The sequence below is a fragment of the Marmota flaviventris genome, chromosome 6, assembly GCF_047511675.1.
Source record: "Marmota flaviventris isolate mMarFla1 chromosome 6, mMarFla1.hap1, whole genome shotgun sequence".
Classification (NCBI taxonomy): domain Eukaryota; kingdom Metazoa; phylum Chordata; class Mammalia; order Rodentia; family Sciuridae; genus Marmota; species Marmota flaviventris.
Window position 1 is genome coordinate 84,818,597 of NC_092503.1, and position 14,527 is coordinate 84,833,123.

Consider the following 14,527-nt stretch of genomic DNA (forward strand, 5'->3'; position numbering starts at 1 on the left):
TAAGACATTAATTTCCAGGATATGGAAAGAACTCAAAAAACTTAACAAGAAAACAGCGCAATCAATAAATAGGCAGAGTAACTAAACAGACACTTCTCAAGAGAAGAAATATGAACAGTCAACAAATATATGAAAAAATGTTCACCATCTCTAGCTATGAGAGAAATGCAAATTAAAACTACAATCACAATCACTTCATTCCAATCAGTATGGCAATTATCAAGAAAATAAGTAACAATCAATGTTGGTAAGGATGTGGGGAAAAGCGTACACTCATACTTGTTAGTGGGACTGCAAATTAGTGCAACCACACTTGAAAGTAGTATGGAGATTCTTCAAAAAATTGGAATGGAACCACCATTCAACCAGTTAGACCACTCCTTGGTATATATCCAAAGGAGTTAAAACCAGCATATTACAGGGACATCAATGTTCATAGCAGCACAATTCACAATAGCTAAGCTATGGAACTAACCTAGATACCCATCAACAGATGGATAGATAAAGAAATTGTGGTATTTGTGGTATGTAAACAAAATGGAATTTTACTCAGCCATAAGGAAGAGTGACCTTATGACATTTGCTGGTAAGTAGATGAACCTATAGACAATCACATTAATCCAATCCCCCCAAATAAGCCAATCCCCCCCAAAAAACAAATATTGAATGTCCTCTCTCATATGTGGATGCTAACCCTCAAAGGGGCAGGGGTGGGAGATAGAAATTCAGTAGACTAGACAAAGGGGAATGAAGGAAAGGGACGGAGGATAGGAATAGGAAAGGCAATAGAATGAATCTGACATATATTTCCTGTGTACATATGCACCACGGTAAATCTCAACATTGTATACATTTGCAAGAATGGGACCCTAATTAGAATAAGATATGTTCCATGTTTATATAAATATATCAAAATAGATTCTACTGTCACTTTTAAATACAAAGAAAAAAGAAAAAGAAAAAAATTTAAAAAGAAGTTATGAGGCTTCAATGTAAAGCATTTAAAACAATATTTGGCAAAGAGTAAACATATATGAGTCACTTTTCATGAGGGATATTTCTGTCCACTTAACACTAAAGACTGTTTTAGATTAACACTTAAATCTTCAGTCTTTTCTTGTACTTAATAAAGCTTTACCACCAATGCATTTTTCTAAAGGCATCCTCTTTTTCTCTTGCTGTAATTTGTTTATTTGAGGATAAACTTCTCTCCACATTTCCATATGCTTTCCATGAGTGACTGTGCCATGGCTCCTATTTTTTTGTACCCATGCAACAATCTCTGTTTGCAGTGTTGTTGTTACCCGTTGGCTGTGCCAAATAAACATTTTACCAGACACTACTGGAATAATTTGTTTATTTCTAGATTATCTACAAAGTTAAAGTTTTAAAAGCTTAGCAATTATCAACATATCCAGAATCTGTCATTTCTTTTGTTGACCTTAATATGCCAGAAATCATAGTTTATGGGATCTATTTGCCTCCTTTAACAAAAACATTTCAAGGAAAACCTGTATGAAAATGATTACTTTTACTTCTTTTTCATCATAAAACCTCTAAAAGTAAAATAAAGTCTGGTTCTTGTATTATTTTTTTACTAACTGAAGAAAATTATATAGCATAGACTATATCACTAATAATTAGTATGTTCTTGGATTTCAGCAAACCATGGAAAATTATAATAACTGCATTTTTTATATAGTCATGCACCATATAGCATCATTATAGTCAATGGTAGTCCACATATGCAGCAGTGCTTCCATAAGGTTATATTGCCTAGTAACATTGTAGCCATTTTAGTTTTTATAAATATATTCCATGAGGTCACCATGCAAAATCACCTGAAGACAAATTTCCTAGAACATGTTCTCATGGTTAAATGGTATTTTAAAACATATAACTGTATATTTTAAAACACATAAATGTTTTAAGATAATTTTCTGGAATATTGCTAATCATGTCTTGGCTATTCTTTTTGGAAAAATCTCTTGAAAGTTTTAACCACTAAAATATAACTTGAATCCATCATGATTACGTAAATAATTTAAAATATTTTCTTCTGAAAGCAAAGAATCATTAGTGTTTCTCATTTGGCATGATTATTTCTATGTTTGTATAAACTTATTTGAAAATTGGAAGACTAATCTGTGAAGTCTACAAAAAATTTCAAGCATCAATGCTAAATTATATCAGAGAGGTGTCATCAGGAAAATAAGATTTATGAAACTTAATTTTGCCTCAGGAGAAATGGATAGTATACACATAAATTCATTAATTCATTCCAAACCATTCACTGCAGACTTCCTGGAACAGCTTTGTGTCACAGAGCATCACCATTAGAGACTATATTCCTTTACAAAGATAGTGTTGGCCAAGAGGCATCATCCCAATAAATTGCAGTTAATGGAATTTCAGGACTGGGTGTACTAATTTAATAGTTGTTAACATACCTGTAGTTGTTAACATACCTGTTTGTTCTATACAAATGGCCTCTTTTCTATCTCTCTGAAACTCTCTGTAATGGAAATTTTTCTGCAAATATCTCTGCCCCCATATCATAAGGCTTAAGTTATCTCAAAATTAGTACTTATTCAAAGATATAACGTGCTTTTGTTAGAAGGACAGAATTATTAGAAGGTATTAATACTTTCAGATTGACAAAAGAATCTTATTTAATAAGACAGGTTATTAATGCTTTTACATTTTTTTCTCATCTGTCTCCTGAATCAATGAGTATATTTTCCAATCAAGCACTTCCAAAGGAACTTACCTCAACATTCTAAAGTCTATATATGTCTAACCTAAGGCCAACATCATACTAAAGAGAAAAAATGAAAGCATTTCTTCTAAAAACAGAAATAAAAATGTTCTACCATGTTTAATTATGCAGCATTTTCAGGAATTATTCCCGTTTTTTAATTAGCCTAAATACCTATGAATGGCATGCCTTGCCCTGCTTCAGTTCAGAGAAACAATTAGAAGCAACTTGTTAAACATTGAGAGCTTTTAGCAACACAAATGTCAGTGTCTTTGGCTTGTCAAAGGAGACTAAACAAAATAAAGAATGCATAAGTAAATCATCAGAAGTTTTTCCAGCTTTGAAAACATTTATTTAGATCATTTTGAAAGACTGAAACAGCAAATGAGTTCTTTGTTGAGTTCAATTTTTTTTTCAGTCTAGATCAAGCTAGAGTTAACAGCACATAGCAATTGAAATGTATAATTAAGAATACATATGTATATTATGTGGGAAATACTTTGACCCAGAAAAAAATCTCCAAAGCATATGTGTAGTTTCTGTACTAGGCAGTCCTATGGGCAGATCTGCTCACTACCTAGACACCTCCAGTGGAGTGATAGAGTTGGGAACATGAGATAAGGTTGACTCTCCTCCATTTGGTCTATTGCTAGATGAATGCATATGTCCACCCAAAGACAACAAGATTCAAGCAATAACTTAAACAAGGGATGTGGTGGTAAAGTTGAAGGAGGATAGAGGAAGATTTGTGGGAAAAAAATTGAACACAGTTTAAAATGATTAATCAGAGCCTGTTGTGCTCTTTTCTAATATTCTTCTTTGGAAAATTAATACATTTCCAATTCCAGAAGAATGATAGAAGGAATAAATTTTATAAACTATGAATTTTAATAAATAGTGAACCATTATAAGAACCTGTGTTTTCATTTCCTTGATATGTTTTAACATTTTTAAATTACAGAAATAAAAATTTATTCATAGTGGTGGAACTTTTATGATGCAGGGATTTTCACCAATATTGCAGTTCATATATAATTCATTCATTGCATCAGTCAGTATTTAGTCAGAAGACAGAAACTATGTCATTATTGATATAACTTATAATTAAGCTATTATTTAGTTAGCTGAGAGATTAAAAGAAAGAACAGCAAAAGGTCATAAAGGGAGCAACTAGGAGTAGGTAGTACTTACTACCCGCTGGGGAACAAAGATAACAGGTCCAAGGAGTGGCCCTGGGACACCTAGCAGTGTATGTGAAGTCAGCTGACAAGCTTAGGTGAAGTTATGTCTCTAAGGCCAGAGAAGAGCCTATGTGCCTGTGACTGGGAACTCAGAGTTGAACATCAACTAACTCTTATCTCTAAGAGAAAAGGATAAGACCAGTTCTGGGGTATGGAACAAATTGCAAACTGGATTCTGCTATAGCCTCTGAAGGAATTGCCACATACTAGGATGCAGCTCTTAGGAATGGCAAGTAGCTAGAAAGCAAGCACCCAGGAAAGTTCCTTCCCCCTCCTCCAGGCTTAGAGACTGACCTTGCACCCACTATTGGCAGAATTTAGGGACAGACTTCCAGTATCAGAAAGCAAGTACAGACAGTGAGATTGAAGTTGAGACAATAGTTTAATTAGTGGCCTAAGTCACCTAATACTGACAATATTTAAAATAGTTATACTTAATTAACTTAATAGACTCCAACAAAATGGTAGAGTTGATCTTTTTCCTCATACTACATTATGAAGCCTGAAATTCTCTTCCTCTTCAATTTTAAGCATCTGCATCTTTTCCATACTTTTAGTTCAACATCATCACACCAATAATCACCTAGCAAAGCACCCTTTCTTCCATCTGGGAACTCCCATAGCATTTTTTTCTGACTCTTTTGTGATACCACTTTTCACTGTATATTATGATTGTTTAGAAATCTCTTTAGAGCTCCTTATAAGAAGGAGCTTTGCTAATTCTTCTTCTTAGCATACTGTCTAAAGAGCAGTAGGTGCTGACAGAAGAACTGGATCTTTATTACCAGAAGAGAAGGAGCCAAATTCCTGCAGATATGCAGCAGGCATTCAAAGTGGTTCAGCTGATTATTTTTAACACTAAGCCTCTAAACTGTGTTGGGACTGAAAGGAGATAGTGGGAAAGAAATGGGAGTAAAGGGCTACTAAGTTTCATAGGCTAAGAAGCACTGTTACAACATTGCACCCTGTTATACTTACAGAGGAAAATGAACTTGCTTCTAATTCAACCTGTAGAGAGAGGGAAATTTGTACAAGACCCATCCTAATTTGTATTCGTCCTGATGAGATTACTTTGTTAAACAAAGTCCAAAGGGATAAGGATGAGAAGAAAATATCTACAAACCATGTGGAAAATATAAAGTGTCATTAGATACTAAAAGAAAGAAATCAGCATTTGAAATATGAAAATGACAGCAATGACAATGTCATAATGTCACAGAATGAGTTATTGAGAAGATTTCTAAGTTATAAATTACTACCAATATTTGCCATCATTTCTTCTTTCTCACATGCTTTTTCTGCTTACATTCAAAATATTAAAATGGTTTGAATCATCACAAAAAAAAATATTTTTTTCATTCATTGATTCGACAAATATTTATTAAGCTTTTTCTAGTTACCAGAATAGCCTTAGATACGGGCAAGAGAGTTGTTACCCCAGAGCCCATCCTTCACAAATATTTGATTCTAAGGTAATATTCAGGGTAATATAATATTCAGAATCATATTCTCTCTATTATAGAATTGTAGAAATTAAAGATTAAAGAAGACTTAACTGATAAATACATGATTTTCTGAGAATGTACCAAGTCTTTGAGCTGGGAGGCAGAAAGTTCTGCATCCTATTTTATATTTATTCTTTATCAAGAAGGAAATAGGACTTAAAAAGATTGTGAAAAGGTTTTCATGTCCCTTGTTTGGTAGACTGAGATAGAGAGCAAGGATACTTTCCAATATTCAGAATTCTCAGAATTAGTAAAATCCTAAAAGCCATGTTTAAAATGTTTAACAGATTTTTTTTTTGGGGGGGGGAGGGGGAGTCAATGACTTGGAAGATTCAACAGTTGCACAAAATCAAGATTGCAAGTGTAATATTCACTTTACCATGGAGAGGAAATAGAGGGCCCTGCAGAGCACTCAATTTGGCCTGAAATTTCTTTTGGTTAGCAACAAAAATATTTGTTATGTTAGAAAAGTAAAAGCAGCAGTATAGATTATTTGCTGATCTTTTCACAAGAGGCACTCAAACTATTGAGTTTAAAGATATTTGGTGACTGCCATTAGAATTGCAGAATCAACACACCTAAAAAAATGAAAGTCCATCTCCAGAGATTTTGCCTACTCAATACAACCCAGTTGTTAAAATTCCTTAAGCAGAAATATAGAATATTTGATACATTTTTAAAATGCAGGTTTTTCACATTTCAGCATGTGTGATATTAGAATTTGGCCTTAAAATATTCGGTATGCTTTTTGTTCATGAAAATTCATTTTTCCCCTCTTTTTTTCTATCTTCCAAAATAACATGACACTTTACTTTCTAAGTCTGGCTTATTTTATTTAGTAGGAAACCAGTAGAGTTTGGGGAATATAGGGAGGGATAAGAGGAGAAAAAGAGGATGTAATGGGCAATGAAAGTGACCAAATTATTTTATGTGCATAAGCCAATATATCACAATTCCACTACTGTGCATAATTATAATGCATAAATAAAAAATTTTTGGTATGCTTTATTCTCATTTCAATGGTTCATTTTGCAGCTGATTATTCTCTGAACATAAAAAGTTATGGTACATGACTTAAATACGAACAAAACAATTCTTTTAAAAATTGATTATTATTAAAAATACATGGCTAATTTTAAAGCAAAAAAAGGATATTTTGTGAAGAGAAAGAACAAAGCATGTTTTAAAATTTTAATCTTTTAGATATTTAATGATTGAGAATCAAAATAAGATGGAAACAGACACATAGCTGTGTAATGACCAGTGGAATGCACAAAAGATTAAATACATCATCCTTTTTGTGTAAAATTACATTGCAATGGAAAATACAAGTACTTTGTATGAATTTATGAAGCAATTTTTTACATTAGCCAAGGATTCCATCAGTAAGAACTGAGTTGGCATTTAAAATATCAGATTAAGGAACTGGTATTTTTGTGTAAATGAGATAACCCATAAGTGAAATACAAGATTGTGTTTTTAATATCCTTAATATATCATGAATGGAGTTTAGTATAGAAAACCAGAAATGGTAGAACTGGTAGAAAATGGAAACCAATGTAACATTGTATTTTGTATAAAGTTTCACCATTTCCTCTATTGGAAACTCTGAATTTATTGTCTATTTCTAGGATCAGCTCTAAGAAAAATACCAGCTAGGTAGTTGTGCTGTTCCTGTCACCTCCTCTTTCCTGCATAAATAACACTGTATTTGCTTGTTTTTCTAAGGACAATGTATATCACAAAGAACAAAACATGATTTTCATCATCTCTAAAGATCTTAAAAATATTTCTAACTTTGCTTTGGGCTAATAAGTACTGTTCCTTTCCTTTTTTAATATTTATTTTTTTAGTTGTAGTTGGACACAATACTTTTATTCCACTCATTTATTTTTATGTGGTGCTGAGGACTGAACCCAGGGCCCCGCACATGCTAGGTGCACGCTCTAACACTGAGCCACAATCCCAGCCCCAAGGATTTGTTTTAATAAATACGTGTTTTAAAAATGTTACCATGTGCATGTCAGATATATAATAAATGTTAGCATTTATCTACCTTGGGTATTTTTAAATTCCCTATTGCTTGAACTTTACATATTTCAAGAGTTATTTGCCTCCACATAAATACAGGACAGGGCTTGATGGAGTCAATTTAGGGAAATAAACACAACCTTCTGACGTATAAACTTTTTCATTGCTATGTTTGTTCAATAAACAAAATCATAGTGTGTACAAAACAAAAATCTATTTTATTTACATTGTAGGAAAACAAATATTTGTGTAGATAACTTTTAAAAATACAAGAATTTCCCAAAATTTTGTTTTACTTTTTCCTATATATTTCCTATTTTTTCAAACAAAATTTTAGTTGAGATTAATCCAAAATGTGACAAAAACAGCCATTAAAAGATTCATAATTAGGTAATCATGTATATTTAAATTTGTTCATCTATTGGGCATGTCTGCAATGAATATTTCATTCTTTTCTCACCTTTCCTCTCCCTCAGACCTTTAGAATCTTTCCTTTACTGTGAGTGAATTCTATAAACAGTGGTCACAAAATGGATACTCAATGACCAGACTATGAGAGCTAGATAAATTAAAAAAAAAGGGGGGGAGGAGAAAAATGAAAGGACAGGAAAAAGAGAAAATAGGGAGATGATCACAGGGTACAAAATTTCACTTATGCAAGATAAATAAGTGGCTATAAGTGAAACTCAGGGGTAGACTGTGTGCTTAGCATGTACAATACTCTGAATTCCATCCCAGCACCATGTAAAAATATACATAACTTTTGGGGGTCAATTATACCTCAATAAAACTAGAAAAAAAATAAAAACAGTCAGGTGTGGTGGTGCATGCCTGAAATCCTAGTGACTGGGGAGGGTGAGGCTGGAGGATTGCAAGTTCAAAGCAGCCTCAGCAACTTAGTGAGGCCTTGTCTCAAAGTAAAAAAAAAAAAAAAAAAAAAAAAAAAAAAGCCTGGGGAATGTATTTCAGTTGTTAAGCATCCCTGGGCTCAATTCCTGGTACCAAAAAAAAAAAAAAAAAGGAAGAAAGAAATGACGTCAGCAAGCCATGAGAAGAGGAAAAATAGTGTGAGATAAAAACTAGAGTATTGACCAAACTGAGAGGAATGAAGAAGCAAAGCTGCAATCATTCAAAAAAGAAAACAAAATTCACCATTACACTGAAACAGAGGTTTTGCCAATTCTGAAATGGAAGAGTTATAAATTTATATCAGAACCTCACTCTATGTTTATTTTTTATAAACATATTTTAAACATATTTGTTACTCTATTTATAATTATTCCTAAAATTTAATAGTAATTAATGCATACTTATTGGTTCTCTAAAATGGATCAGTCATGTTGTATGAATGTCTTCTGTTGTATTTATAATAATGTCATAAATTAAATCACTATTTTAGAGATGGGTTTAAGTGTATGTTTGATATTTTTCACATCTATTAATTTCATGGGATGACAGAGGCAATGGCTCTCTTGGGCACATCCCATGGAGAGCATGTGAAGAGAGATGGATTACCTCTGAACTGAAAGCCATTGATGGAGCACTATGGTGTTAGGAATTTGCAGGTCTCAAATGGGTCTACCTTTCTTTCTTTTTCGGTGTCCCATGACTTTAGGGCATTCGTAGTACAGGCCAGTTTCCATGTCATGCCTGGTATTCTTTTTCTCAGATTTTACTGTCATGATGTAGAAGATGGAAGGCGAAAACAAGAATGCCTGTCTGAAGCAGCAACTGCATTCGAGTTCTTGAAATGTTCTGTGACAGAGGCAATGTCTGTCTTGGGCACATTAAATGGAGTGCATGTTAGGAGAGATGGATTACCTCTGAACTGAAAGCCATTGATGGAGCACTATAGTGTTAGGAATTTGCAGGTCTCAAATGGGTCTACCTTTCTTTCTTTTTCGGTGTCCCATGACTTTAGGGCATTCGTAGTACAGGCCAGTTTCCACTCCCATGCCTGATATTCTTTTTCTCAGATTTTTCTGTCATGATGTAGAAGATGGAAGATGGAAACAACAATGGCTGTATGAAGCAGCAACTGGATTAGGGTTCTTGAATGGGTCTGTGACAGAGGCAATGGCTGTCTTGGGTACATTACATGGAGAGCATGTGATAGAGATGCATTAACTCTGAACTGAAACCCATTAATGGAGCACTGAAGTGTTAAGTTTTTGCAGGTCTCAAGTGCATCTTTCTATTTCGGAGTTCCATGAATTTAAGTCTTTCATAGTAGAGGCAGTTTCCACTCCCATTCGTGGTGTTTTTTTTTTTTTCAGATTTCTCGGTCATGATGTAGAACATGGACGATGGAAACAACAATGCTAGTATGAGGCAGCTACTGGATTAGGGTTCTTGAATGATCTGACAGAGGCGAGGTCTGTCTTGGAAACATTCAATGGAGAATCTGTTAGGAGAAATGGATTACCACTGAAATGGACGCCTTTAATGCATTACTGTAGTGTTAGGAATTTGCAGGTCTTAAATGGCTCTTTCTTTCTTTCTTTTCTGGTGTCCCTTGATTTTAGGGCATTCATAGTAAACTGCAGTTTCCACTCCCAGTCATGGTGTTCTTTTCCTCAGATTTTACTGTCATGATGTAGAAGATGGAAGATGGAAATGACAATGACTGTCTGAAGCAGCAACTGCATTAGAGTTCTTTACAGGTCTGTGACAGAGGCAATGGCTGTCTTGGGATCATCCAATGGAGAGCATGTAAGGAGAGATGGAGTACCTCTGAAATGAAAGCCATTGATGGAGCACTGTACTGTTAGGAATTGGCATGTCTCAAATGCCGCTTTCTCTCTTTTTTTCTTTTTCTTTTTCCGTGTCCCATGACTTTAGGACATTCATAGTAAAGGCCAGCTTCCACTCCCAGGTGTGGTGTTCTTCACCTCAGATTTTCAGGTCATGAAGTAGAAGATGGAAGATGGAAATGACAATGCCTCTCTGAAGCATCAGATTAGTGTTTTTGAAATGTTCTGTGACAAAGCCAAAGGCTGTCTTGGGAACTCTCAGTGGGAAAGCGCCCCTTGAGACTTCCCAGTTGCTATGGGAATGATCTGTTCAAACAGAGGTTCTGTGACACTCATGGAGTTCTTCATTTCTTGACCATGAGGTTTGGATGCCAGGTGTGGGAGTTAGAAGTTTATCAAAGCAAGCTGGTCATCATAATCGGGTTGCCCCTATTTATGACCCTGGTTTGGCTTGCTTTGCACAAACTTTCTCCCAAAACCCCTTTCATTGATCACACTGAGAAGGCTTGTGGTCATTGCACTCCACAGTGTAATAGCCTGTTTGGGTCCCATCTGCTGCCACCTGCAGGGTGGTTGATTGAGGAAACCAGATGAGGGGCCATGGGGGATGAGAAAAGTCAGAAATCCAAGGGGTGAAAAAGCTGGAACTTGGTGTCCATTACACTCTGGTAGAGTGCAATGGTCAGGAGCCAGCTCAACACGTTTGTTATATAAGTTTTATCCTTAAAAGGTTTTTTTTTTGTGTGTATGAGAAAATTTGGGCAAAGCCATCAAAACCAAGGTCATATGTAGACCAGTCCAATTATGAGTGGCAGCTTGTGCCCATAACGTTCCACCGCTGAGCCCTGCCACCTGAACCACAAGTTCAAGAACTGAATAGCTCCCTGGGTGGTACAGGTGGAACAGGTCTTCACCCAAGTAACTGGGCAGTCTTGACCAGCGCCTTGCATCAAGAATTACCAGGAGGGGCATCACCTCCTGGGACAATTAAAGAAAACCCTAATTTAGTCACTGCTCCCAACAATTGCCTAAATGTTATTCTATATGTCCATCAGTGTTGAGGAAAACACTTCAAGTTGCTGCTTAATTTACATCCTAATGACTGGGTTCCAGTTTGAGCTCACTGGCAATTTTGGAAGCAATATTTTTGAATGCCTTGGATTTCTCTGATATGGGCTTGAAGCGGACCCCGTTTAAAGACAGTCTGGGAAGTTTACATACCTCCATCTCCCACTGCACCACTTTCTCGGTGTACCCATCTCCATAGATGCAAAAGAGCAGAAAGGGCGTCTTGTGCATATATTGGCAGTTGTTGGCATCTAGCACCTTGCGGATTTCCCTCATGATGTCACTAGGATCCATGGCACTAGTGATTTTCATGCCCCAAGTGAAGTGCAGGGAGCGAGGTTTTGCTTGTTGGTTCTCCTTTCTCTGCTCAGCAGAGACATGTTGACTTGAACCCTTATATCTCAGGGTCTTCTCAGACTCAGTTGGAGGCCTTCTTGTGAATTTAGATGTTAACTTAGTAAAAACACCAGTGGTGCCTCTTCTTTGAGTCTGGGGCAATGCTTCAGCTGGATGGAAGCAGCTGGGTGAGGCAAGAGGACCTTCGTGTGTTGCAGTTTGGGATTCCCGGGGCTGGCGGTGGAACATTCTACGAAGGGCACTGGCTCTGGGGAAGCAGATGCGGCCCCGGGTGGAGGTACTTGGGACACTGTGGGTTGAAGTCACTGGAGGGCTCTGAGCAGGGAAGTTGCTGTTGTTCTGACCATTCCGGCTCACTGAACGTGTGTCTGCTTTGGTTGTTTTGCGGCAAATGTACTTACTCCACAGTGTCCTCCCTCCAGATGGTGTGCTGCTCTTGTAGGCAGCAGGCATTTTCTTGAATTCAGGAGTCTCCAGCTCCTTGGGACTGGTGGTGATCCCAGGTAGGGGCCTGGCTGGAGAAATTCCCTTTCCTCCCACAGCACTGCCGCCGGATTTCTGGGAGGCCATTTGATGTTCTCTGAGGTGACTCTGGGCAGTGCTGGTCGGATATGGCCCAGTTCCAGCATGGTCCAGGGACTGTGTCTGCTTCTGAGTGGAAACGCTTCGCTGCACTTTGCGGTGAGGAGGCCAGCTGGTGCTCTTTCTGAGGACCCTGCTTGGCAGCAGCTTAGCCAATGAGATGTTTCTGTGGGAGATGGCCACCTCTGGACCAACAAGAGGTTGGAGGACATCAAGGCCTCTGTTGATCCACCTGTCTCCCATAATTTCGGCCAGGGTGCTGCGCTTAGTTGGATTGAGCACCAGCAAGCGTTTCAGCAGATTTTCACATTCTGTTGACATGTACAGAGGGATTCGGTATCTACCTTGTAGCACTCTGTCTCTAATTTCTCTCACATTGTGCCCAACAAAAGGAAGCGACCCGGTGACTAGGGTGTACAGAACCACGCCAAGACTCCACACATCCACTTCGGGACCATCGTACTCTATGCACTGGAAGAGCTCTGGAGCTGCATAGGGCAGACTGCCGCAAAACGTGTCGAGTTTATACCCAAGTGTAAACTCGTTGCTGAGTCCAAAATCGGCTACCTTGATCTTCATCTGTGAGTCTAATAACAGATTTTCCGCCTTCAGGTCTCGGTGGGCGACCTGCTTTTGGTGACAATATTGGACTGCAGACACGACCTGCCGGAATATAGATCTTGCCTCCTCTTCCTGCAGCCTTCCATTGTTGGCCAGATAGTCCAAAACTCCCCCTCCACTGGCGTACTCCAGGACCAAACAGAGTGCTTTTTCGCAGTCCAGAGCTTCATAGAGCTTCAGGATGTGTGGGTGGTCTAACATCTTGAGGATTCTCACCTCTCTGTACATCTTTTGGAGGACTTGTGGCTTCAGATGTCTCTTATCAATGATCTTAATTGCCACTTCTTTACCTGTGATGACGTGACGGGCCAGCATGACTTTGGCGAAGGTCCCCTTGCCAAGGGTTTTCACTACTGTATAATCTCCAATGCGAGGTGGTTTACCTGCAGAGGAAACTGTGGATTTTGGGCGCTGTGCTCCAGAGTGCCTGGTCTGGGAGGTGTCTTCTGCCCGTCTAGATCCATGCGAGGGGTGCATGGTTTGACCCAAGTTGATGATCGATGGGTCTGGATGTCCCTGGAAAGTTTAGGATAGGTTAGGGCTAGGCAAGGACAGGGGTTGGGGGAAAACAAGGAGAGAGTTGGAGATGGGTTGGGGAAAAAACAGCCACAACTGCCTTTTACCAACAAATATCGTGCCCAGTTCAAAAACTCGCTCTGGGAACATCAAAGGCCAAAAGGCAAATGAGGAGTGGTTCTAGGTCCACTCATTTCTAGGATTCTCATTCTATTATCTCCTAGGCAATCAATGCAGTCATAAAGGTACTGACTGCATAAAGAGTGGTCATATGCACCCTAAGTGGACCAAGGACCCAGGCACTTACTCTGTCTATGGAACTTGACAGTTTGGGGGTCAAGACCTGATGAAAAAGAGAACTATATTTTTTTCCAGAAATATTCAGCTGGACATAAACACACTTGACAATTCAATTTGGATGGTGAAGTTGATTGGTGAAAGCACTGGGGTTGTAAGAGTGGTCCACTTTACCTTTTGAATATAACCCTGGCTGCTTATTTTAAAAGGGAAATGTTTTTCTTTTCCCCTTCTCCCTGTCTCCCTCCCTAACCTGGGGGCAGGGAACAAGATTACCTTGAGTTATCTGTTCTCCACAGGAAGGAGAAGTCACCAGAAGAACTAGGAAGTGATGAGCTCCCAGATCAACTAGTTAATCATAACACACGCTCAGGATGCACCTGGGAACCCCTGGTCAGGGCACACCTGGAGTGGAGCCTTTGAATAGTCTCCTTAAAAACCCTCTGTTTTCCCTGATGGGCAGAATCAAATCTTCTGGCACAGGAGTCCCATGTGTTTCCCCTTTGCTGGCAAAGCAATAAACCTCCTTTTACCTCGATCTCAAAACCTTCTCCTCATTATTGCATGGCCATCAGGGACAAGGCCCAAGGTTTTTGGTAACAGGTCAGGGACCCAGGCTCTAGTGTATTGCTCATCTGCTTTTTTCCCCTAGTGTCTTTCAAAAGTCTTCAAAACTCCTTTATTCAATCATTGTAGGGGCCGCAACATGCAAATACTAGTTTCACCTCTCTTCTTTGTAAAAGTTGTCTCGCATTTCTGCCAAATACCTGTATCTTTCAAGGAGATTATTAATTTACT

General features: G+C 37.9%; 1 protein-coding gene across 1 annotated transcript; it reads right to left on the reverse strand.

Annotated features, from left to right (window-relative positions):
- Window positions 1-11,383: 11,383 nt before the first annotated feature.
- Window positions 11,384-13,393, reverse strand: LOC114082668 (MAP/microtubule affinity-regulating kinase 3-like). The gene has a single exon (XM_027923789.3). It carries the CDS (start codon window positions 13,391-13,393, stop codon window positions 11,384-11,386), a length of 2,010 nt encoding a protein of 669 aa, XP_027779590.3.
- Window positions 13,394-14,527: the final 1,134 nt, after the last annotated feature.

What these genes read in the sequence shown, in the direction of transcription:
- LOC114082668 (XM_027923789.3), bottom strand. Translation starts at nt 13,393, where the DNA reads ATGCACCCCTCGCATGGATCTAGACGGGCAGAAGACACCTCCCAGACC.